The sequence below is a fragment of the Drosophila pseudoobscura genome, chromosome 4, assembly GCF_009870125.1.
Source record: "Drosophila pseudoobscura strain MV-25-SWS-2005 chromosome 4, UCI_Dpse_MV25, whole genome shotgun sequence".
NCBI lineage: Eukaryota > Metazoa > Arthropoda > Insecta > Diptera > Drosophilidae > Drosophila > Drosophila pseudoobscura.
The window spans coordinates 23,562,458-23,588,333 of NC_046681.1; the positions used below are offsets into that span (position 1 = coordinate 23,562,458).

The window sequence follows — 25,876 nt, forward strand, 5'->3', positions numbered from 1 at the left end:
CTAAACATATACGGAGTACGGACTGGTTATAGTTCTTCTCTCCGGCTTTTGTTCAAGCCTCTCCTGCATGTCTCCTGCAGCCTCTCGCCCTCTTTGGGTCTCTGTCCGGCACATGTGTGAAATTTATTTGAGGTTAGTTCAGGTGTGACACGGAAAGTAACATTTTATATATTTATTGTATGGATTTGCCATTTTAAGTTGAAACTTTGCCCGAACCGAAGATAGCACGAATGACAAAAGGAGGTGAAAACTTATTGCCGACACCTGAGTCCTCTGCCTCTGACGCTGCCCCTCCTGCACTCCTGCACTCCCGCACTTGAGCAGCTTGTTAAGGACCTCTTTTGTATTTGGCATCGCTGATTGGAAAGTTTTATGCGCACGTGATTTTTCCACTGATGATAAAAGCGGTTGGCGGAAAGTCCAAGTCCAGGCCAAAGAGAATAAAAAAAGGGAATGGAATTCTGAAGTATTCGCTTTTGTTTGCCATTGACGTGGTTGAAATTGGTTGAAGATCGAATGCCTCCACCCGCCACCCAGTCCCCAAAAAGGAAAGCCCTTCCTTCGTTCATTAAGGTTTATGGCTCATTTCCATGGCTCATTCCCATTGCCATTACCGAGCACTGGTAGCTGGTAGCAATCTCCGCATTAATTCGGCTTTAGGCAGTTTATCATTTGCACCTTTTTTCGGGGAAGCCGCAGCGAAGCAAACTGCAGGAGAATCTCATTTGAGTGAAGTCAGTCTCCCTTTATGCCCTGTCTCTGTCTCTCAACCAGTACTTATCTCTCTCTCCCTCGCTCTCTCTCTCTCTCTGTGTGTCAGTCCTCTGGGCCATTACAGTTGCAGAAATTGCAATTTCACGACAATTACCACAAATTGGTTTCCTCAACTGGCTGGGCGAACATTTCGTTTCGTTTCGCTCGTCGTCGTCCTTCGTCGTCCTTCGCCTTCGCTTTCCGTGCCTTCCGCCTTACAATTATGCAGCAAAGTTCTTCGCTTTTTTCGGGGATGGAGATGCCGAGGGGCGTAGGAGAGATGGAGGAGGACTTCCGGTTGTGGCATATGCATTGTAAGTTCATCCTTGGCAGCCTCTGGAAGCGGACCAACTCTGCCATATGATGTCGTTAACTGTCTTAAGATTTATATGCCACAGTCAAAAGCGGAAACTGCACTTATATGCTGGTCCCTGCAGCTCCTCCTCTCCACCACTACCTACTCGTGGGCCAAGATATGTCCTCATATATTTCACTTCACACTTGAGACATCAACTTTTGTGTCAAGCCCCCTGCCACCCCCCTGGAGGCCAAAGTTTGTCATGTGCATAATATTTTTTTCCCCCCTATAAAATCTTTTAACTTATTGGACTTTTCTGTGGAGTCAGCCAAGCATTAGATTGCATTCAATTTGCATTACAATTAAGTTCTCTCTCTCTCTCTTTCTCTGGCAGGGCGAAAAATAATACTCAGACCCGCTCGTAATTATAATATTTCTCCGAGGCTGTGTTTGTGTTGGCTTAAACGAATTAAGCGACGGCCCTGTGCAAATATTTATAATACTGAGACGGAAGTCCGGTAATGACTGGCATACTTTATGTACTTTCTGGCGGCATTGACAGCACACCCACGCACACACTCAACTGTGAATACACAAACGCAGATATGTAGTTGTAAATGATACGCACTTAAGTATACTCTGGGAATAGTTGAAAGATTTCGATGGGCTGAAGTAGAAGGGTGGATACTCTTTCACTTGCCGCCAGCGAAGCGAGTAAGCTGGGGGTCGAATCTTCACCTGATGAGAGACAATTATTTTTCAATAATTATTCCCTTATAATTCTCTTGAAAGAACAGGTCTCATTCAGTAAGTTTTTATTCATACCTTTAATTACTCCAACAATATTTTAGAGTAAGGAATAAATATTTTTCAGGCTATACAGTCCTCTAAAACAGAAGAATCCCTCGCACGCACACCTTTTGTGCTGTAGAGTAAAAACCACAAACAAAAGTCAAACGCATTAAGCAGAACAATCGCATTCATGGCAACGAATGAAGCGCATAAAACTTGGTCGAAGGAGATTGTCAACCCCATCAGCTGAGATTTGCATATATCGGATGTACCAGAAATTTGCCACTAATGCGAGGAACATTAAAATGAGGTGGAGCTGCAGTAAAGGGATGCAGGGAACAGAGGAGATAAATGTTAAACACGCCAGCCAGATTTATACAAAACACACACTCACACAAGGATTCATATAACACATCACACTTGCACACACACACACACTCTTGAATGGCGGAATGGGAGTGTTGGAAAGCGAGCAGAGAACATTATTCAAAGCATTGCCTGGGGCGCTTTTCCCAGCAAGAGTGAAGCTGTAAAGCAATACATATGTAAAAACAGATGTGAACAAGTTAGCTAATGGCTATAACCGCCCCTCCTCCTCCATCCTACATCCCAATAAATGCCAACCAGACACTGAGCATCATTTGAGGAATTATTATTTATATTTATATTGAGATTGGGATTTGGACTTCAGTTTCTGTTCGGCTGTAATGCCTTTGTTTAACTTCGATTTCCTTGGGCTATTTAACTGCTTCTAATTTCAGTTGTGTAAGCACAGCTGTAAGAAATGCTAGTATTTCGTGTCCATCAACCTGTGTTCTATCTTCAAGCTTCAATTGAATCTCCAATTAATTACGGTGCAAAGGTATCCATTGTATGCTCCTGTCTAACCACTTTCTAATCCTCTACTTGGGGGTAAGTCTTGGCTCATTGTGTATCAGGTTTCAATTAAAATTTTGCATAAAACATGGCCATGCAGAGGATATTCTGCATTTGGTAATTTCCCTCCAAAATGTTGAACATTTTCAATTAGAACACAAACACACACGAGTGCGAGTATCTCCTGTACTGTGTGTGTACTGTACAGATTAAGCGCTGAAAGCGTTCCAGGCAGGCCTGATAAATGAAAATGCCATGCACATGCTGCCATGCGGCTCCCAGCACAAAAACGAGACCGAGTACAACTTTCAAGTGGAGGAACCCCTCCCGAGAGTTGCCGGAAACTTTTCACATATTTGTATCTGTTTGTGTTGTTAAGTAGTTCCTACGTTCGTTCGCTTCGCTCTCAGCTGCATAAATATTTATTGCACAACATTTCGAGTGAGAATGCAGAAAATTTCCATTGCATACTTACGGGATTGGGGACGTGCTCTGTGCTCTGTGCTCTCCACTGCCCTTCCTCTCTCATAATTAATTTAAAGCCCCCGCCAATTGAGAAAAAATGTTGTAAAAGGCGAAAATTATGATACTCATTGCTGGTGCGGGGGCTGCCTATCAAAATGCACTAAAATGGGCATTACACATACGATATGAGGGGTAGATATCCCTATCCCTCATACCCACAAGCCGAATTGTTCATTCCCCTGTTGGCCAGGTTTATAGCCTACCCCGAGGCGGGGCACCAGACAAACTTATTGCGGTGCAGAAATTTTTATGTTTTAATTCAATTAAGCTCCCTGGCGGTGTTGAGTCTCGAGAGGAAAAAGAAAGAGAGACACAGAGAGATAGAGACAGAGAAAGGGAGAAGGAGAGACCTCTGTGGGCGACGCGTTTAATGCGCACAAATTTCGACATTTCTTTCCCGCTCCCACTCCCATTCCCATTCCCACTCCCTCCCTGTCTGCGCAACATATTTGCATAATTTTGCAATAATTGACAAGCGGAAAATGTTGATGCGGAAACGGAAATTAAAATGGAATTTTCAACTAAAAGTTTTCCTTTTTTTTCGTGTTTTTTTTTTTTGTGCGAGTGTGTGCCAACGTTTTGGCACCCGGTGACATTTTGTAAGAAATAATTATGTGCATGTAATTAATTTAGAACAGGACAAGGAGGAGAAGGGCTTTGGTGGTTGGTGCTTTGAGCTCTACTTTTTTGTTACAATGGAATGAATATTTCCGATACCTAGAGCACGAGGGATATACTGATCAATTGAGATATAAAGACGACCATTTCATGTTTTTTCACTGGGTTTTGGACATGGTTTTTATGATAGCATGTTAGGTATAGCGTTTTCCAATTTATCTCTAGAAAAAATATCACTGACCGCTCTAAGGATGCTTATGTAGGTACAAAAAATGCATTAACACATCCAATTAGAGGAATATTTTCAACCAGTGTTCATCCTTCCACACAGCCATTACCCCACCCCGCACCACACAAACAAATAACAATACAAAGAGGTGGAACGTTTTGAGTCGCAGCTACGGCCGCGCTGAGTAGGAGACCGAACACCTTGCATAATTTGTAATTTCTACTCTTTTTCTTTTCCCTTTGCTACTGCAAAGAGAGATCAATTAATTTCATTTTCATTTCAGCATGCGCTGCACCTACACCGCGCACTGTAACTCTCTTACCAGTCTCTCCATCTCACTCCCACGCACACACATCTTTGATCTCTTTTTGCAGTAGCAGAGGAAACCGACAATCGTAGAGATAAGCAATAGCACTAGGTGGTCGGTCCGAAAACTCCCTCTTCGGCTATGTTTAACGAGAGAGAGAGAAGAACGAAGTTTGCTGCTGTATCATGAGCAATAGCAAAAGTAGCCGAAGAGAGCGCGTAAGAGGGGACAGTAAGAAAGAAGAGCAGGAGAGCATAAACGCATTTGCAGCGCTCTCACTCAAATTTTTTCACCGGTAAATGCGTGCGCAAATGCGTTTGCAAGCCAGCTCCGCGTTTTAATTAGTGAAAAACTCCGATAATGCTGAAAAATACAACGAATTAAATGTCGCGCCGGCTTGTGAAGTGAAGTTTAATGTATTGATGCAGTGATTAGATGATTAAATGTACCAAACATGTTTTGAATGAATGAAAATGTGCTGGATCAAGGGCGGCGGCGCATAAACAAGCAAAATGGCAACAAAAAGGCAGCGCGACAAAGGAAAAGTGCAGCAATAAGTGACATTTGTATATTTAATTCATAAAAATGAAGGTAAACCTATTTTTTTGCATAAATTCTTTTCAATATGTGTGACAATCTAAATTGTGTTATTGTTTCGTTGTCTCGTGAGTCTCACGTGAGTTCCAGCAATGTGTGTGTCCCTCTCGCACTCCATGATGTATTGGTGCAGGGAAGAAGAGAATCAAAAGGGAATCAGTGCTTTCGTTCCAAGTGAAGTTCATGTTAGGGTGAGGTATTCAAAATACTGCTGATCTGACTCTCTTAGTGCCCTTAGTGCCTCACGTTAAATTAATAAATTAATATGCCTTCAATATGTGCTCTTATTAGAAATCATTTTGAGATTCTAGGTCATCATCAAAAGCCGGGTATGTCTGCCTGTCCGTCGAGATGAGATCTCAGAAACTATAAAATTATCGCGTATAATCATAAACGCTAATGACATTCGCGCTGGCAACCGCTGCGACAAATGTACGAAATCATTAAAATCGCCCAACTACCCCTGGCTCCACTCCCCTACCAACTATAGTACATCCCTATACCCATCCGTATCCCTATTACTATACCCCTCCTAACAACAGCCAGCCGTCCTGACCGGACGGCGTCATCGACTCTGTCGACAGGAGCCAGGAGCCCGGGCACGTTTCGATTACGTTGGCAACACTTCCGGCCCGCGAGCGCCACAATTTCCGCTGCAGCAGCAGCAGCAAAAAGAGGGGAAGCCCCAGATGAAAGAGAAGATGGAGATAGAGCGAGAGAGAGGGAGAGCTGCACTAGGCACACTGCCAGCTGCCCCCGAGGAGTGGGGGATGGATCGGAGGAGATCTTCTCCACACCAACCCCCGCTGCTGCTCATTTTGGCCATTCGCTTGAAGGGTTCATTTGTGTGCTGTTATGTGAGGGATACTTTGTGAGTCTTGTATTCAATTCGGATACCCATCCAAGGGGGTTCTACAACTATGATAGGAGCTTGGAAAAAGGATCAGAGGGGGCTAACATGGATGCCCTGGATTTCAATCAATAATAGTATATTACAAGAAAGAATATTTCGATCCTCTTCTATCTACAAAATATCCCCCAATATTATATATCTTTTAAATGCAATAAATCGTAAAAATAGTGGAGGTACAACTCCCAAACGAACTCATTTTCCTCAAGAGTATTCCCGCCTCGGCTTTTCCGCTTTCCTACTTTGTTGCTGCCTTGTTGCTGTTTTTCTTTTTTTTTGTTCCATCCAATGACCGTTTCTGGCTGCCTTTGTGCTCTTCATTCAATTACCGCTGCCAGCAGCTATTCCTATTCTAATGTGCGCCCCCAGTCCCCAGCCCATCCCCCCGCCCATTGCTGATGTTCTCAAGTGCTTCACTGGCAACTTGCCCTGAAGATGAGATACGCCTGGGGAGAGAAAGGGACAGAAGAGAGAGAGAGAGCGCAAGCGATGAAGGGGGGAACAAAGACTGCAAGTGCAAGGGGAAATAGAAAAAAAGTCATAGAGGGGCCAGCGACAGCGCTTAATATTTTCCTAAATCTTGTATGTAATTTTTTGTTTTCTTTTTTTTTTGGAGGTTCTTGGCAAGCTCCAATCCACTTGGCGATGGCTGGATTGGAACTACAAAGAGGTTTTTTTTTTCTCAATGACTTAATGAAAAACCACTTGACCAAAATATCAATCAGCAAAATGTTCGCCTTCAATTGGATTTTCCATAAATAGAATTCGTTTTCATTGTATCCCCTAATTGACGGGTTGATCACGAGAGGAACACGAAAATCTGCAGGGAAATAGTGCAGGAATTTGGACAGGTTAAGCGGAGTGGCTGCATCTTTCAGATACATCTCGGATACTCGGTGATTAATTTGAATTACACTTTTTTTGTTCGGTATCTCATTATTAGCCAGGTCTGTGTTTCAGCGGCTGACGGGGCAAAACTGGTTCTGTGACGCACGTGTTCCCTGGAGACAATAAAGGTTGTTGTTGTTTGTTGTTTGTGGGGGAGATACATTTGACGTCGTATCTTATGTCATTTTATCTCTCATGCCTTGCTGCACATTTAATCTCGTAGATTCTTTCCACTTCTCTCCCACTCTCCCACTCTATCGCTCGTTTTCAAGGTGTTTCTGCATATTTGCGGCTTTTTGGGGGCTGCTAGATGTCACGTCAAAAGTAATTTTGATTGCCAGTCTGTGGCAGTCGACAGCATCTCCCCCCGCTCTCCCTCTCCCTCCCCCGCTCCCGCGAAAGTTGCTCAAATCTTCCACTCCAGACACTCGTAAAATATCTCTTTGAGCTTCTCTTCATTTTTTTTTCTTCTTATTTTTTGTGACTTGCCTCAATATGCGCTTTGCATAATAATGAGGGGATCTTGAGGGAGCGCAAGTGATGGCTATAGGTGATTACTTTGGCTCCTCCCGAGCAGGTGGAGGAGGACGAGGTGCTCCTCGTGAGTAGATGCTTATAATATGCACCTTTTTTCCCTTTTGATTTGGGGCTTTTCAGCCTTTGATTCTGTGTAATAAAGTCATTAGCCTTAAAGGGAGGATGATTGAAAGGCGGGTCTCTGGTGGGATATATAGAAATTCTTTATCCACCTTCTGTAAACTAAAATATATAGAAGATGATCAGATGCTGGATTTCTAGCCTTCTTTCAATTATAAGAACATTCTGAATCTATGAATACACTGCCTTAAAGTACCTTTTGAATGCGATTACCCTCCTCGAAACCCGCCCATCTACCATCTTAGGAAAAAGCCCAAGTCTGGCTCCTGCTGTACTCAATTTAATCCTTTCTTAAACATCTCCTTGCAGGCCTCCCAAAGCCGATTCCTGCCAACTGAAGCTCATACTGGATGCTTAGCACATTTTGGGCCCTGGCTCATAATTAGCTTAGAATTCCTGAAGCGGAATTCATCTGCAAAATGGCTGGGGCTGCAGGCACCAGGATTGCCAGGCTCAAAATAGCTAGAGGCACATATGTATAACCAGTATATAAGGTAAGTATGTATGTACTTTGGATGTAGAAGATACTCATCCGCCCGATTGCTCAGATAAATAGGCAATAAATGCGCATTTCGGTTTTCTTTTTTGTTTTTAGTCGATTTTCCCAGCACCAAGGTTTGCTCTTTGATTTCTTTTCGTTTTTTTCTTTCTGTTTTGGTTCACATGTAAATGTAAGCACACACAGATACTCAAAGCTTATACATATGCATGTGGGGTGTGCGTGTGTGTGTGTGTGTGCGTAGCACATCCGAATCAATTGATTACGTATTCCACATTGTTGTGTATTTGTCGCGACAGAATTTCATTTCGTTCTTATGGGACCCTCAGTCGATCAGGCGACCCATTGGCCCCTCCCTCCCCCCCCAGAACCCCTGATTTCTCCACCCCTCCCCCTCACCCTTAATTCCGTGCTGCTATTGAACTGTAACGCATTCAGTTTGTTGTTCTCTGGAGCATTGTCTATGCAAAATGCGAATGGATGTTGTTCATTCTGTGGTGTTCGTTGAACCCTCCTCTCGTTGCTTGTTCAGGCTTTTTGGTCACTTGTCTCTGCCTCTGCCTCTCTCTTGCTATTGCTTTTTGATGTTTGATTTGTTTGTGATTCCAGGGCGGGGGCGTTTCGACTGGGCGTGGACTGGCCAAAAGCTCGGACAAATTAGCTGCTAAACAAATTGAGTTGTTCCAGTGCGTGAGAGAGTGTAGGAAATGAATGGGTTTGATCTATCGACAGATTACAGATAGACCAAAAAATGGGTTGGGAAATGCCAGAGGCATTAGATGGCTGTTTCTATTGGGGAGTAGCTAAAAAATGTGTGAACTATGGGGAGGATTAGCTCTTATTCAAATGCCCTTTGGTATCCACTTACATCCGCCTTAAAGCTGCAACCCGAGCCACCTCTTATCTCGTACGAATATTGGTAAACAGTTTACCTTCCCCTCAGCTCCTGTACCCCTTGAGAAGTGCCACCGAAACGTCGCATGCTCTCCTCTCATCATAACCTCAAATTTCATATGCGACTGGCATACAGATAACCCTAAATATTCTCATTACCGGGAACTATTCCTCAGACAGTGCACCAGCCCCCCCTCCGCCCTAAGTACTCCCCATATATCTGTTTTCTATCATTCTCTGGTTCTGGTTCGGGTTCTCTCTTCTCTGCTCAACCCCCCTGTTCATCTCCCTGCCCCTCCAGCAATTGCCGCCCCGTCTAAGTTGGCGCATGACTTGCATATTTATGCGATATATGCGAAATGAATTGTTGACTTTGAGTCCGACTTTGACTCGGGCCAGAAGCGTTTAGAGCGAGCGAAACCAGCGAAGACGCAAGTCAAAGCGATGATAAAAAGCGAACAAAGCGAACACAAAAAAAAAACCTAAACTATAAATAAATTAAGTGCATATTTTAAAAGCAATTCAATGCAGCGACGAGCGAAAAAAATACAAAAAAAAGCATAATTTTTTGGGAAGATCAAATAACGAGGTACTACTTTATCGTACGAGTACGTACCCCTCCGAAATGGCGGCAGGGACTGTGGGACGGGGGGCGGGGGGGCCGGGGGCAGGGAACATAAGTCAAAATGGCTGTCAGTCAAAAGTGAAGTGTAACATCTGTGTGGATGTGTGGATGTGTGAGAGAGTGTGTTGTGGATTTTAGAATTTTGTGGCATTATAAATGTATATCTGTGTGTACATATCTTTCTCCTCCGTTCTCTGGCAACGTGTGCAAATGCGTTAACATAAATGTAACACGTTTCGCTGTGGTAACAACAGCAGCAGCAACAACTATCCACATGTCACGTAGCTTTTGCATGCCACCGACAGAGCCGGGCCCCGAGACCCCAAGGCAACCCAAGAAACTGTCACATCAACGAACCGGGTATGACAGACACAGAACAGAACCAGAAGAGGGCGAGGGAGAGGACGGGGAAGAGGCCCCAAGAAGAAGACCATCTTAAGGAGAAGGCAGTGCTTGATCGAATGCACTTCATTGGCAGACTTTTGGTCTACTCGAAACGATAGGAAATGCTTAAAATATAGGCACAGAAATCTGTTGGCTTGAGTAACAAACAGTTGGGAATGATGGTTGATTAGATCTTTAGCAGAACTGTGCTAATTGATCAGTCAGGCAGCTGCTTGCTACGGAAGTTATGCAAGAAACAAATGAACTTGACCAACGAACAGCCAAACTATTGTCTAAGACTACGCCTAAGCCGCTAGTTGGTTTGATTTCTTGGGCATTTAGACCATTAAATGTTATATGAATGGAATGAGCTATGCAAATATTATTGAATTTGGTTTCTATTGCTAAGATCAAGGGATCTTTTCCTTTCATTCTGGATGAGTGGTATAATATTAGGTATAATTTTCTAACCAAAAAATTAAGTAGTTTTAATAGGGTTTTTTACAGATTTATTGGAAATGTTTTTGAACATTAGCAGAAGACGCTATCGAGCAGCAGATACCATCGATACCTTCTCTGATCAGTGGTGCACAGGCGCAGTGTTGCTTTGAGATCGATAACTGATATCGTGGCAGTCAGTTTGAACATCATTTCATTTATTTAACATAATCAATGCTACATTAGTTCTAGAAATTTGGTTCTATCCGTGTTAGTAGTCATATTTATTCTCCATCTCTTTCTAAATCTAAATATATCCCAAAACTAAATTAGTTTTTAAGCCAAAAACCAGAACTAAATATACACACATATAGATGTAAACGAGATAAGCCAACAAACTCAATATCAAAACTAATTCCCCGTCCCCCCTACCCCTCTCCACTGTACAGCCAACTGTTTTCTGGCCTTCAGAGAGGAGAGAGGAGTGCAAAAAGTCCCTTGACAAAGCTAAAATTTAATTAGCTGCCCAGCAAGTGGCGTTTACAAATGAAATTACACACACACACACAATCACAGAGGAGTATGCATGCTCCCCCTCTGTCCCCCCATCCTCGCAATGGTTTAACATTTAGCCACTTGGCGCGAAAAGGGAAATAAAATACACGACAATCCAACAAAAAAACAAAAGAGTGGAAAAAGCATGGAACTTGCATCGAAACATGACCCATGATACCCCTTTCCGGTACTCCCCCCACACCCCTCTGCCATTTTGTTGCCTTTGCAGAAAATTGCATTGCTCTGTAGCTCCCTCTAGCGGCCCGAACCCGCTGTTGCTTTTGTAATCCTCGCAGGAGCTTCACAATAAACACGAAAATATAATTTGCAACGTTTTTGCAGGCGACGCGCTTCCGCTGCCAAAGAGAAAAGTTGCAATGAGTTTTAGACAATAGATGGTACAGTGGGGTGTCGCTAAAGAGCACCAGCTGGGGGACAGGGGAAAAGAAAGCTGAATTTATTAGTTAAGAAAGTGGTTCCAGCCGAAATCCATTGGGAAATCGGGTTACTATACATAAACCATCAATAGAAGGGAGCTATGACTTATGGGATTTAGGAATTATATTTATCATCAATCAATCAAGCATCAATTTTGAATCTAAGGCTTAGAAAGTACACCTTTCTATTACATTTTCCCCTCTCTATATGCCCCTCTAGCTACCGCCAGTGCAAGCCCTTTCTGTGGGCCTTCACTGTACTAGGGACTGCGGACTGGTTGGGCTTTGAATCAACGGTTCCCCACGCAAGTAACACTAATTACCTGGAACTAAATATGGCGCCGGATTTGGTGGCGGCAGCCAATACGTTGCCGTTATCGCCGGATACAACTGATGGCCATTTGTGGTCATGTTTGTGGACATCGTTGGCGGGTGCTGCTGGTTTTGGTTGGGGTTCGGGCTCTGATGGGGATGGCCATGGCCATAGGGATGGTGCTGGTGCTGCTGCTGGTGGTGGTGATGCGGTGGCGAGGGCGAGTGCTGCGGATGATGCTGCGGCGAGGAGCCCGTGGAGGAGCTCAGTTTGTTGTAGCCACTGCCACTGCCACTGCCACTGCCGCCGCTGCCACTGCCGCTGCCGCTGCTGATGATGATGTTGTTGTTGTTGCTCTGGGGGGGCGATGGAGATGATCCTGGATTTGTTTTGCCCGATATAGTGCCCAGGCCCAGGCCCATGCCCAGGCCATTTCCATTTCCATTTCCGTTTCCGTTGATATTGTTCGCTGCAATGATGCTGCCGTTGCTGCTGCTGCTGCTATTGTTGTTGTTGTTGTTGTTGGCGGTATTTGGATTGTTGTTGTTGTTTAAGGAATTGCTGCATTCCATGATATTTGGATTTTTCATATTATTTATTGGCCGCTAGATGGCGCCACGACAGTGAGCACACGTTAAAAAATTCAAAAGCGAAATTTTATTTGTTTTTAGTTTGTTTTATGGGCCTCCTGGGCTATATTAAAAACTACAAAAACCAATATTTATTTTATTTTATTTTCGTTTATTGGGAGGGGTGGGCGCGGTGCGGGGTGCGGGGGGCAAGGGCCATTAAAATGCCACAATTATTCACTTGTGGATAATTTGAATTTTATTTGCAATCCACACACAAAAGCCATTTGATATTTTCACTCTTCTTTTTTTGCAAGCGATTTGCACGGCGTTTTTATGGTCCTGCCATTTTCGTATAACTAATTAATTTGCCATATTCTACGGGGAGGTGCACTCGCAATCGCACTCCCATTTGCATTTGCAGTTTGCCGTTTTGCCATTTTGTAATAACGCCAATATTTTTTTTATTATTAGGTATCATTACTTTTTTCCTGTCTTCTTTCGGGTTTTTATTTACTTTCAATTTGTTGCACATCCCCGGCCCCGGCGCTAATGGGCCAGACATGACCCGTTTTGCCTCGTAAAGATATAGATATACGATATTTGTTTTTACTATTACGATTATTATGGCGATCACATAGCGCAGTTATTTGATTTTCAATTTAATGGCCGGCTAAGCTTTCGCTTAAACAATTTTTATTTGCCCTCATATATAGATTCCCAAATGAAAGGAGAACTTTTAACTCTGCCTGCCTCTGAGCCACGCCCATAGCTATCTCTCTGTAGCCCGCTGTATAGGTTCTTTGTATATAACACCTGCCTGAAGCTCTAATCAGCTTGAAAAATGCTTTCAAGCAACAAATGTCTATATTTACACAAGGCCACAAAAAAAAATATACAAAAATTGAGCAAATAGTAACCGAAAACGACTTGGAAAAACTTAACAAACCAGCAACTGTTCGACACCTAAATATACACAGAAAAACAGAAAACAATGCCTCGACTATCAAGTTGGGTTTATTTCCATGTGAAATTCCTTCGAGCCAAACGGGGGTTTGGTATTACGAAGGGCTTGTGCCTTTTCTCAAGTGGTACGATCTGTAGCCAATATCTTCTCTTCCTAAAGTTCCCAAAAATCACTCAAAACTCAAACATAGCTCATCCATCAGAGCAATCTGCTCGGAGACCAATTCCCACTTGGTTACAATTGATTTTGTGGCCGGGTCCTCGTGTTTGTCAATCAATTTCTTTGAAATTCGAATATTTTCTGCTTGGTATTTTCTATTTTGTACGACGCTTGGCCTTACTTGACTTTTCCTTAGTTTTCCTCCCCCGAAAATCCACCTGCCTGTCTATTTTCAATTTCTTTTGACCCAACTAAAATTGACGGTTGCCTATCTATTGACAGACTGCCTAAAGACGACGAAGACGATGATGACGATGTCGGATGCTGATGGTTTCTTGTTTGTACATGGCCAACATATAGACATAAATATGCGTAAATAGACAAGTTTCCCTGCTCCTCTCTCTCTCACTCTCTCTCTTCGTTTCTCTCTCTTTCTCTCTATATATCCATTGCTCTGTCTATAGGCTATAGATCTCTCTGGGAATGTAACTCAGAAACGATAGAAAGTGCAAATATTGACGAGAGTTTCCCAACAACTTGCAGGTGGAACCAAAAGTGGAACAGTCTTTCTGTAGTTGCAAAACAAATTGATTCGTCTCCCCCACCCCCACCACCCCACCCCCAGTACAGTACAGTACAGAATGACTATAACTATACTCCCATGTGTGTACATATCGTTGTTGTGACTGTTGTGACATTTTTTGTAATCATTTTGGTAACGCTTCGCTGGCCTCTAGACGTATTCAAAATGTGGCGAACTCTTTTTCCCTCCCCCCTCCTAAATGCTTATTAGGCGGGCTCTGAGGTCTTGAGTTTTCCCCCAATTTTATCATTATTTGTAACCCACTTTAGGAACAGTTTTATGCATTATCCGGGCAGAAACACAATTATCACATCAACTTCACTTTTACACTCTTCCACTCTGAACTTTGCACCCACCTCATGTGGTGTTTTATTATAGTTGTTGTTGCTTTTGCTGTTGTTGCTTGTTTGCTTTGGTTGCTGTTGGTTTTGTTAAATGAAATTATTCAGAGCGTAAAGTTACGCTTTTCCATTATAAGCGGGCCATTTGAAGCATGATAAATATTTATCAAAAATTGTAGAGGCATTGAAAGTGAGTTTTGAGACAATTTTAAAAAAGGGAGAATAAGTGGGATTTTTACAGAAATACTAGAGGCTTTACAAAGATTATTTACACATATTTTCCAATAAATTTCGTCCATTACTCAACAAAAAATATGGGACAGGTTCTCCCTTGGAGTACACCATATTTTTAGGTTTTTATTTTGTGCTTTAAAGACTTTGACGAGCTGTTGACATATTGTATTTAATACGGGCTGCACTCAAAGTTTTACCTCCTCGAAAATACCACGAAAAAAAACCCGAACCCGAACCAAAATCTGACATGTGACAATTTCCGTTTGTCGACTTCGTCTCTGAGTGGATATTATTATTATTCTTTTTGGGTGGAATATTCCCTCGAATAGCAGGCAGGCATTACGTGAATAGAAAATACATTTTCTATGGCCCGCCTGGGTTTCTCTATTTGCATTCGAATATTGGACACACTTGTTCTCGGTTTCTCGTTTGTTGATATTTGCGCAAATGTTGTACAATATAGTCTACGAGAGAGAGAGAGAGAGAGAGTACCTTCGTTTGGTTCTATGGATTATTGACTTTAGGGCGCAGTCGGATCTCCAAGCTGACCTTGAAGGTGGGATGAGAGTGGGGAGCAGGCGAGAGCAGAGCTCATCTGTAACCTTCATCGGCGGCTATTTATGGCCCGGCACACCCAGCTCCAAGCGCCAAGCGCCAAGCTCCCAGCTCCACAGTCGAGTCGAGTCGCGTCACTCATCCGTAACGCGAATTGGATCGGAAATCGGGTATTTGCCATACAATATTGTATGCCTCCCTCCCATTCTCTCTCTTTGAGCAAAGCTAATCAGCTGCTTTCGAGGCACATACATATTTCGGGATAAATTGCACTCGACACGATTGTTGGGGCTGCGATTGGGTTTGGGGTTGGGGTTGGGGTTGGGGGGTTCATTGTTTTCACAGGTAAATAGAGTTGTTACATAGCACACGATATGTCCATACAGTGGAGACTGGTTGGGAGAAAAGAATATCTTTAACGTGGAGGTCTTCATCGTTTTTTTAAGGGCATTTCCTTAAACTTATAGTTTTTGTTCTACAAAAATACTTTTAAATTGTTTTCAGTCCATTCGAAGTCAAAAAGATATCGCTAGAGAAGTATTTGCTGTGATCATTGGTATTTTGAAGGGTCTTTTATTCCTCTAACAAGTTTTTGGGAGTACTCTAGCTCCACTGTTGTACAATCTTCATTTATTCCCTACTTTAACACACTTTTCCAACAGTTTCTCTTAATATTTATAGGAACATTTGAGTTTCTGTGCATTTAAGCGTCAGTTTCTTAGATTCTCCCACTCCTAGAGTATTTATAATTTCTAGTCTATCCAGTGACCACTGTACTTTCAGCACTTTCAGACCAACCAAAGTTCTTATCGGGCCGCTAATTATGCAAATGCTATGTGCATTTCAAATTCTGATTTACACACTCCAAAAGGCGACACGTACACGTATGCTTTTGGTGCAGTCGCGGAGTGCGAGTATCTCCGTATCTGAGAGATACCTGGCACGGATCGGCGCACGTCTTGAACTTTAACTCTCGAGAAGCGCGTGCGCGGCAAATGTCTCGCAAATCGGTTTACAGAATTCTCCGATTACAGCCGGCGATGGCGGTGGCACGTCTCCGATTTGGGAGTATCTGTTAGATACGCGGAGAGAGAATTTCGGTAGGTTTTTCTGTTTCCTCCGTTTCTGTCGATCCGAAAACGCGACTGATGTCTGGGCGATTGAGTGACAAACTGCTGCCGTCGCTTATTTTGTTCGCTGCCGTTTCGCGCTTCGCTCTGCGGTTTATTTTGCTTTATTTTATATTTATTTTCTGTCGTTGTTGCTTCCTTCTCTGTTTGTTGGGTTTGTTCTGCCGTTTCTGCAGTTGTAGTTGTAGTTGTAGTTGTATCTGTATCTGGTATGTACTTTAGCCATTGTGTACTCAGTCCACGATGAGCCCGCCCCGCCCCGCCCGTCTGCCGTCAACGGAGGCGGCAACACAGTTCGAATGCTACAAACACTACAAAATTATCATTATTATTGCTGCGCTGTGTCAAAATGGCAACAGCAACAGCGAGAGGGGGGGAAAAGCGCCTGGCTAAAATGGGAAAATGATGAAGATTGAATGATTGTTAAATTGCACTGCAATGGAGCTCTCTAGGCTGCTACCAGGCCCGGCTAATGGGGGACAAAGGGAGCTCTGATAGATGGTAGATACTTTAGCAGATCATGGATAGATCGAAGATAGTAAACAATGCTCATATGCAAATCGTACACGCAGTTTCCAGATAGATCTCAAAGAGTTCTGGGTATATTCTAGCCTATAAGGAAGGGGCCAAGACCTCTGTTAGTCCTTCCACCTCTCGTGCCTTCTACCCAAAACTTTTCTATGTATTTTATAGAGAGATAGGCACAGGATATTACACCCATGATCCCCCAATCTGCTGAGACCATCGAAAAACCCTTTATCTCTTGGGCAAATCGCATTCCCCAAATTGAATGCATCTCTCAGATACAGAAATCGCCATCTTAGGTTGCCTCGTATTTCGTTTAGTTGTCATATTTGTTCTCGACTCTACCTGTGAGGGGCGTTCACTTTTGGATCTTGGCTTTGGGGCCTGTGTTTATTTTAGTTTCGAATTTCAGCAGTCGGAAGCGAGACGGCGTCGCGACGACAGTTGTTTAATTTATTTGTTAACGGCTTGGAGCTAAGAGCTTCAGCTGTGCAGCTGAATCATAATTCAGCAGAAAATTATAAGTTATAAACAATATTGTCAGCTGAGCCTTTGCGAAGGGCACTAGAAGGGCTTTGAAAACGCCCATTTCGGCAGCCCTGCAGTCCTGTATTCCCAGATGTATCTGTATCTGTATCTGTATCTGTATTGGGGAAATTTAATTAAAATTAAACACAAAACCGAGCCGAACCGAATCGAATCGAACCATATGCCGCAACAAGTGCTTGGCGAGGGGGGCTGAATGAGGGGCAGGGGCATAATAAAACAATACGCCCCCTAATTACACAGATACAGATACGCCACAGCCACAGATACATTGGGAAAACACTTGAAAAGAACAGACGCACAGGCCATTTTCGATAATTGAAAATAATAATTAAAATTCTCTGATTGAATCGCATTGGGGGATAGGGATAGGGACAGAGACAGGGACAGGGATTGGGGCTCGGTCCTCTCTCGACTGACGTCCACAATTGGACTGAAAGAAGGCCATAAAAAGCAGCAACCACTGGAGGGCAGCATACATAATACAATTTGTATCTTTTAGTATGCAAAACATGTCGCCTGCTCTGGTCTGCACTTCTCTCTCCCCTCTTCCCTCTCTTCGTTGCTTCGTTCTTTTCCTTTTTCTTTTGGGTCATAGAGCCCGTTAGCCGTATTTGTCCATCAGAAGTCATCATGGAATTGGTTGTCATTCACTTTGCGCCTTTCCATAGAATTTATAGCCCCTTCCCCTTCACGGCCCCTCGTGCGTGATTTCTTCAATTAATTGTTGTCTCCGACTTCTGTTCGACTGCAGAGAACTTTGAGGCATTGCACAATGTGTTCTCGAGCGACTGGCCGACCGGCCGACCGGCAGCAGTAGTTTTCCCATCATTGTATACCCCTAATTGGTGGAGGAGAACCCATGAAGAACCTGTTGAGGGTTCTATTGTGCAGCAACAAAGTCAAGGAGACGTTGTGCATAATTCCAGCTGAAAAACAATGACAATTGTCTAGCATAGGAATCTGCCTGGAGTGCTTGGAGTTGAGCAATATGGATGGCCCAAGAAATATGGAAAATTGCTGACAGTTCGAGAGGGGAGACGTTAGAGGGGAGAGTGGATAGGGGAGCCCTTCAAAGTGGAGAGAACAAAGAGTTTGTAAATTCTATTTGCAAATGGGTTACTTTACTTAATGGATGAATTGATTGGGAATTGCAGAAAAGAGTTGCTGATGGATGAGAGCTGGAGATCAAGGGAGAACTCTGCCAGGAAAAGGGGAACCCATATCGAAGCTTGATGATCCCCTAGAAGAACACATCTCAAAGGTTTGCGAAACAGTTTACAGGTGGGTCTAAAGGTGGAACTTCATAAAAGACATGATTTTGATAAGATCTGCCAGCCAAGATCTAGTCTTAATTGTATGTAAATACTTTATCCATTAAATCAAGTGCTCAAGAGAACTCTACGCCAGTTCATAGATTGAGCTCTGGCCTTTCGCAGTAATTAAAACAGTCCAAAGGCTGAGGTACATATGTATCTTTAACATTTATCAACGCAGCTTAAGCTTCAGCTAAAAGCACTTTGCCAGAGAGTTGGAATTACTTTTGAGCCTCATCTTTCGAAGCTAATAAAATTTCTATAAATAGTTCAAGCATTAACAGGTTTTTAGATACAGTACGGAGTATCTAAATATCTACTCCTGCTTTTAGTACGAGGTGTCTCCAAGCTCCTTGTGGAGAGATTTTCAGCCAGCCATGGCCACTTTTCCTTTTCGATGGTGGAGCAGGTCTTGCCTCATGCCATTTTGGCTCAGAAATCTGGCAATTATTCACATATTTCAATTACCGTTCGTCAAGCGTAAGATATGTGTGTGCTGTGGTGGCACACATGACAAGCCGCAGCTGCAACTGCAACTGCAACATCGGCCACGGACCATGCCCGGATGATTGCAACACAGAATGCAACGCACTTTCAACACGCAACCGAACGAATTTCTCCAATTTCTTCAGTCGATGGCATTCCTCGGATACTCGCACTCGATCGCCAGCGGCACGCCATCTCCGGCTAGAATCTCGCAGATACAGATACAGATACAGATACAGCTGCTGAGAAGCAAAACAAAATGCAAACAAAAACACTAGACAGCTGACTCGAGCGAAAACGGAAAATAAACTTAATTTTTGAGATGCAAAAAAAAAGGTAATTATAATGGAAATGAAACTGAAAACTGGTTGGGGCCAAGCACGAGATCTCTGAGTGACTGAGAAACGCTGAGAAGCCGGCGATAGAGACAGAGAGAGAGCGAGAGTGACTCAATCTTGGCTGCACTTCTCAGATATGAGTTTACTTTTGTTCTGGCTTTCGTTCCTTTTTGCCATTTATTTATTGAGAAGTGCTTTGCATATTGTTTTCGATTCGCTGCCGTGTTTACTTTTTGGCAATTGCCAAATCGAATGACAAATCGAATGAGTTTTTGGCATGGCGGAATTAATGTTTTTATGGCATTTATTTTGGGCCTCATCGAAATCGGTTTCTAGATACATATGTATCTTTGCAGGCCACATATTTTGCGGTAGATTTACCAAAGCCATTAAACCAATGTTGGTGGGGGGCGGCAAATCTTTTTCAAATATTTAAATTAACTTTTCAGAAATTCTTCCGCTAATTTTTAGGAATTTTCAGCTGTTGGCAGACGAAAAAAAAACCAAAATTCTTGTAGTTTCTAAACGTTTTTCCGCATATATAATTTCGTACATTAAAAGTCTTTAATCTGTTACCACAACGGACATTTGTTGGCAATTTCCAGCTAATTCACTCAATTACAAAATCAACGATGATTAAGTACAATTCACATAAAAGTTTATATAAACAAACATCGACGAGTGTAGAGTGTGGAGTGGCAAACGAATCAATTGGCTTTTGCAATAGTTTTATCAATACTCGTATCTGTGAGATACATTGGGACGGGGCACTGGGACTGGGACTGGCACTGGCACTGGGCAAACGGTTTTCAATTAAGGCAGCGCCCCGTCGCGTAGATTTAATTTAAAGAATTTCATTTAACGAAGTTGACCAACCACAACGTGCGCGGAAGATACAAATACAGATACTCAGATACTCGGATACACTTCGATCGTGCCTCGAATGGCGACAACTACAGTACGTACGTACGTATCTATTGGATACTTGTGCTCGACTATCACTGTGTCGACGGCCAGGCGAACGAACGGCGCAGAGCAGAACAGATGTCGGAACGAGGCACCGATCGACGATCGACCGGCTGACTGGTGGAGACTGAAAAAAGCCCCGCTGCTTGGATCTGCGCCCCCCTTTTCGATCAATTGCGCTGCACTTTGGCGTTTCGTTTGCTGCTGGCAATGCTGCAGCACTAGCGTTTGCCGGCTTGCTCTCTCTCTCTCCTCTCTCTCGGCAAACAGCTGTTTTGGACACTTGTGGCTTGTGGCTCGCGGCTGCTTGTACGAATGGCAATTAGCCACGCTCGTTGCCGTTGCCTCTTGACGTTTGTTTACTTATGTTTGCTCGGGGAGTGATCACCAGAGATGACAGAATATGCTTTCGCTCTCTCTCTCTCTCTCTCTCTCTCTCGTTGTCTCCCTACCGCATTCGTGCCGGTTTGACTCAGCGCTTTTTCTGTCGTGTTATCGGAGCGGATACGGAATGATTGGAATAGAGCTTCCCCCCAGGGAGGTTGCTGATTGAATTCTGATATGTCTGGGCTGGGCTTATAAACAATGCTCAAGATAGGGGATCTGCTTGCTATATTTGAGGGCTCTTTAATAGGTATTCACACAGACAGATGTACACTGTGGGACTTTTTTTTAAGTTATATAAAAGAATAATAACCTAAGTGACAGTAGTACTTATTTTTGAAATATTTATGAATTTTTGAACAAATTTAAGGTAAATTCTTCAATCATTCCATATCAAAATTTCAGTTGTAAAATATCATATGCTTCGTAAATTAAAATCTATTCTTTTTAATAGTAATTTTATGGAAATGGATTTTTGTATTATTATTAATTATTGATGAATTAATTTCGAGCTCTGGAACTCAACTTATTACGATCGATATTTTCTCATCGTCAAATAATATCCAAAATAATATTTTTGTCATATTTTTTTAGAATTTTTTTCATTTATTAATAAATTAGAACCTGTATCTTAAAATCATTTGTTTCTTGATTATTTATTAATTACCTTTTTTTCAATTATATATTAAATACAGGTATTTGTCATTTGATTTAAGCTCATTAAAATACTGATGAAATCTGATGAGATAAATTTTTTAGGTGCATACATTTTATGTAAATTAGAAAAAAGCTTTCCTAAACATGAAATTACAAAAAATCATTGAATATTTTGCCCCAGAGTCTTTCAGCCGTCCCTCCACCCACCGACACCGTACCCCTCCCCTCCTCGCTTGAAGCCCTGCCCGAGTTTCAGCAGCTCTCATTTTTCAGTTTTTTCCATTTTTCCTAACACATTTAATGCCAAGTCAAGTCGAGTCAAAGTTGTGTGCTCACTTGACAAGATCGCCATCGCCACGACCTAAAAGGTTTCGAGACGCGAGCAATTAACATCAAAGCTAGAAAAAACGAGCATCTGTGGCTCTGTGTGTATCTTTCGGAGTGTATCTTGCGGAGTGTATCTGCCAGCTAAACGGGCGATCACGGCGGCGCGAAAATCAATTGGGAAGGGGAGACCCGAGGGCCGAGAGCCGAGAAAAACATAGAAAAGCGCTTTGTTTGCACACACCAGCGACCCACAGGGGCCCGCAGAACGTTTCATAATTGAATCGAAAAGTGTGCTAATGCGACCAGCGGCAGCAAAGTACATATCTGCGAGATACAAACGCAAATTGCAAACAGGCAAGTGCATTCTCAGATCTGAAGATACCGCCATTCCTTGGGGGCAGAGAACTCATACGGTGGCCTGCGGCCAAAATTGATACGACGCTGTCAGCGCCTGACAATTTGCAAATGAATAAACCCATTAATCCGAAAGCCAACAGGCGGACGAATAAAACCGTGCCCATACTCGTATACTCGCATAAACGCTGCCTTAGATCTACTTTCATTTGCACGAATCTCATTAATTTGAGTTGATTGTGCATCGCACAGAACGGCCATCGATGGCCAAGCAGAAAGAGACGCCAAGATGCCTCCAATCCGATCCGATTCGAGCCAAGCCAAAAGGGCATGCTAAAAGGCGGACAGCAGCAACAACGACTCTGACAGCCACAAAGACGACGACAAACTGAAAGGCAGAAGAGGCACAGGCACAGGCAAAGGCAGCTAAAAGTATTTAGAATTTCTGGCATTTTGTCAAGTGTCGCCAAAACATTTCGCACAACACGCAACACGGCCCCAGGGAGCGACAGAGATGGAGAGAGTCCCAGCAAAAGCGAGACAGATAGAGATGTATGTATGGTCTGTGGCTGTGGCAAGTCTCTTGCACTTGTTGCATTTTCAGAAATTTGTGTGGCATTTGAAAATGTTTGGCATTTGTTTTCGGCGATGATGCCAGTCCAAGGGAAAGGCTAAATCAGCTTTGTGATGGAGGAGGCCAAGAAGCGAGATACTTGATGATTTCCACACGTGGAGAGACTCTTTCCCTTCGGCAGAGTATTCAATGTTCTTTGTTTCTCAGAGACCCCTCGTCAGGGATCAGGTTGTGCCTCCTTTATTTAGTGCTGCATGCAGCAATTAATTTTGTTGGCAATCAAAAAAGCAGACACTGACAATGCTCTGTCCGCCCCATTGAATGTTGGACACTTTTCATCTCAATTTTGTTAATATTCTGCCGAACATCGAGTGGGTCGCGAGGAGCAACCGATCAGCGGAGAGCGGGAGAGCGGGAGAGAGAGAGAGAGAGAGATTCTCGGTCGACTGGGCAATGCACGAGTGAGTGCCAATTTTTAGTTAATTTACCATAAAATTTCCGTGTTACGTATTTTTAATTTTGTGATTTATTTCCGCCATGCGTGCACACACTTGACGCAATCGAACACGAGCCCCGTACAAGAGCACAATTTTCGAATGGCTTTCGATATGCGGAAAGAATTTGTCTGCCTGCCCGCCCGAGCCGCTGGGACACCAATTGAAACAGAAGGAAAGCAATTATGTCTGTCCCCCCAGAGGAGGGGAAAGCAGAAGGCCAAAGAAAGAAAGGAATCGGAGGAGGAGGAGCAGGAAAAGAAAGGAATCAGTGTGGAGACATAAAGGAGGCACCAGCAATCGATGGTCAAGGCAGACAAGACGACAACGGCGCGATGCCATCGCATGGAGGTGAATGCGAGCGATGCCCTAAACATTTCCGCTGCACTCAAGCAATGCTAAGAACAACAAGAAATGCCACAGCACTCACACACACACACACACACACACGCACAGGCACGCATATGGCAAAGCGGAAACGGAAACGCACTGCATAAGTGGTGGCCAGGCGTAGAGGCGGGTCCTGGACATCGCCTCTGCGATGGGCAAAAGGCACAATAACGATTTTCCGATTTGAATTCCATGCGGAAAATGTGGCCACAGGGGAAATGCCTGACCACCTTGTCGTTTTTGCTGTGGAAGATCTCCTTGAAGGACGGCTCGAGTCTTCGGGGAACGACAAGAAAAATGTCCAACTAGAATGAGAGCCAATAGAGGCTTTTCCGTTGGTGGTTTTGGGGATGTACACCAAGATATCATAGGAAACGGCTTGCTCCCTAATCCCTTTAAAACTTTTTCCGGCCACGTTCATGCTCGTGGAATAATTTTTTTGTCGGTCGCCTTCGATGGTGTTTCCCCTTTCTTTTCAGCACATAGCCTAATCGATTTATTGGTCTCACATACAATCCCAGCCAAGGCAGGACCTCCCACCGGTCCCCGGTCCACGGTCCCTGGGCCCTGTTCCACCCACTTTTCCCGTCAGTTTCGAGCATTATTCATTTTCATTGCCGCATTCCCTGGGCCAATTCTTTTTCTGTGTGTTGTTCTGTGTAATCAAATACAGACACCAACTGCTCTGCCTGCAAGTTTGTGATTAAGCCCAAAAGGCTCACGCAGACAGCTTCGAGTCTATGGCTCACACAGACAGCCGCATACAGTGTGTATTGTAGAAGAGGAACAAGCAATCAGCCGTACATATGCAGAGACTGACAGAAGGACAGACGGACTGGCAGACGGAGACCTAGACGTAGACGTAGAGGAGAGCAAATATGCCCCGAAACGATGTCTAAAGAGGAACTTACCATTTCTGTTCTCACTGTCCGCCGGCTTCATCTGGATGGGATGGTGCATCTGTCAAAGAGAAACGAGAGAGGGAGACGGTGAGACGGTGAGAGAGAGAAGGGAAAGTGGCAATAAGTAAGGGAAGAGAAATATGCAATAAGTTAGAAAAGTATGAATGGTTTTTGCCATTGTACAAGTCGATAAAAAGGGGGAGGCTTTTGGGTAGGGATTTCCCTTTGATTATCCAGTCAAAAAACCCGGAAAATGGATGGGGATTTATGGGTAACGGGAGTATCAAAGGATAATCCCCAGTAAATAGAGTGGCGAGTGTCCTTGGAGCGAGATTTTAGCTTCAATTTTTGATTAGAAACCCATTTGTGCCTTTATATTATAAATTTAGATTTTAGATGAAGAAAAGAGGACAAGAATAACCTCCCTTTCGATTCCCTGTCCCTGCGAATCGATTATTTGACTCCTTTTGTGCCCCTCCTTGACCTAAGGAATTCTCAACTACAACAAAAGCCAACGCCTTTCATTAGTTTTTCATGTACAAAAGTGTTTAAGTATTTTTAGATTTCATTACGTTCGACTTTGCCCCAAGTGCAACAAGTAAGGAGGAATGCACAGAGGGAGAGAGAGAGGGAGAGCTAATGGAATCAAACAGGGGAAGAGAAACAATGAGAAACAGACAGAGACAGGCAGAGAGAGAGAGAGCCAGCGACAGAGGGAAGTGTGAGGATGGGAATCCCATTTCATTAACGTGGCCATTAGCACTTGAAAAATGCAATTGAATGCGATGCTTTTAACAAATTTTCATTTATTTTACATTCATTGAGCCAACTGACGATAAGGTTCGATGGGCCCTCGTCCTGCGCACTATTCTGGGTCCTGGGTCCTGGGCCCTGGGTCCTGGGTCCTGGCTGCTGCTGTCAGGCACTGGCCATTACTTTGATTTCAATTAACTTTTCATTCAAACGGTTCGAGTAGCGGAAATGATAATAATAATACTTACAACGATATTAGAAAATGGAGCTGCCATTGGAAAGGGAAAGAGGAAAGGGCATTTTTTCCCATTTGGGTGTCAGGGCAGAGGGGGGAGGTGAAACCCGGACACGGACACGGACAAAGTGACTGAATGACTGAATGATGTTCAGCAAATTGAAATGAAATGCTTACGGGTTGAGGCCTCTCTGTCTCTGCTTCAAAAGCAGAGCCAGGACCAGGGCCAGGACCAGGGCCAGGACCCGGGCCAGACCTAAACCAGAACCCGAACAGCAACAGCAACAGAACTGTGAAAGTCAAAAGGTTTCTGCACAAATTACGAGAAAATGTCACCGCCTCTGGTCCGCCTTGACTCCTACCCCCTTCTTATAGCCACCCCCTGTGCTACGGACTCATTGTTGCGCCATTTTGCTGCTCTATTATTCAAAATTGACAGCTGAATGAGTCAAATGGCCTCCCCCTACCCACTGACCACTCTTTTGCTGCTCTTTTG

At 43.6% G+C, this 25,876-nt stretch overlaps 1 protein-coding gene across 8 annotated transcripts in view; it reads right to left on the reverse strand.

Annotated features, from left to right (window-relative positions):
- Nucleotides 1-25,876, reverse strand: part of bru2 (bruno 2) — a 53,359-nt gene that overhangs the window by 14,732 nt on the left and 12,751 nt on the right. For 2 of the 8 annotated variants that reach the window (XM_033379585.1, XM_033379584.1), the window contains one exon: nucleotides 24,402-24,450. In XM_033379585.1, coding sequence (XP_033235476.1) covers nucleotides 24,402-24,450 — 49 coding nt within the window. Of the gene's footprint in view, nucleotides 1-11,605; nucleotides 12,301-15,801; nucleotides 16,314-20,310; nucleotides 20,442-24,401; nucleotides 24,451-25,876 lie in introns of those variants that run through there. The other 6 variants (XM_033379583.1, XM_033379582.1, XM_033379581.1 and 3 more) reach the window with 6 other exon arrangements.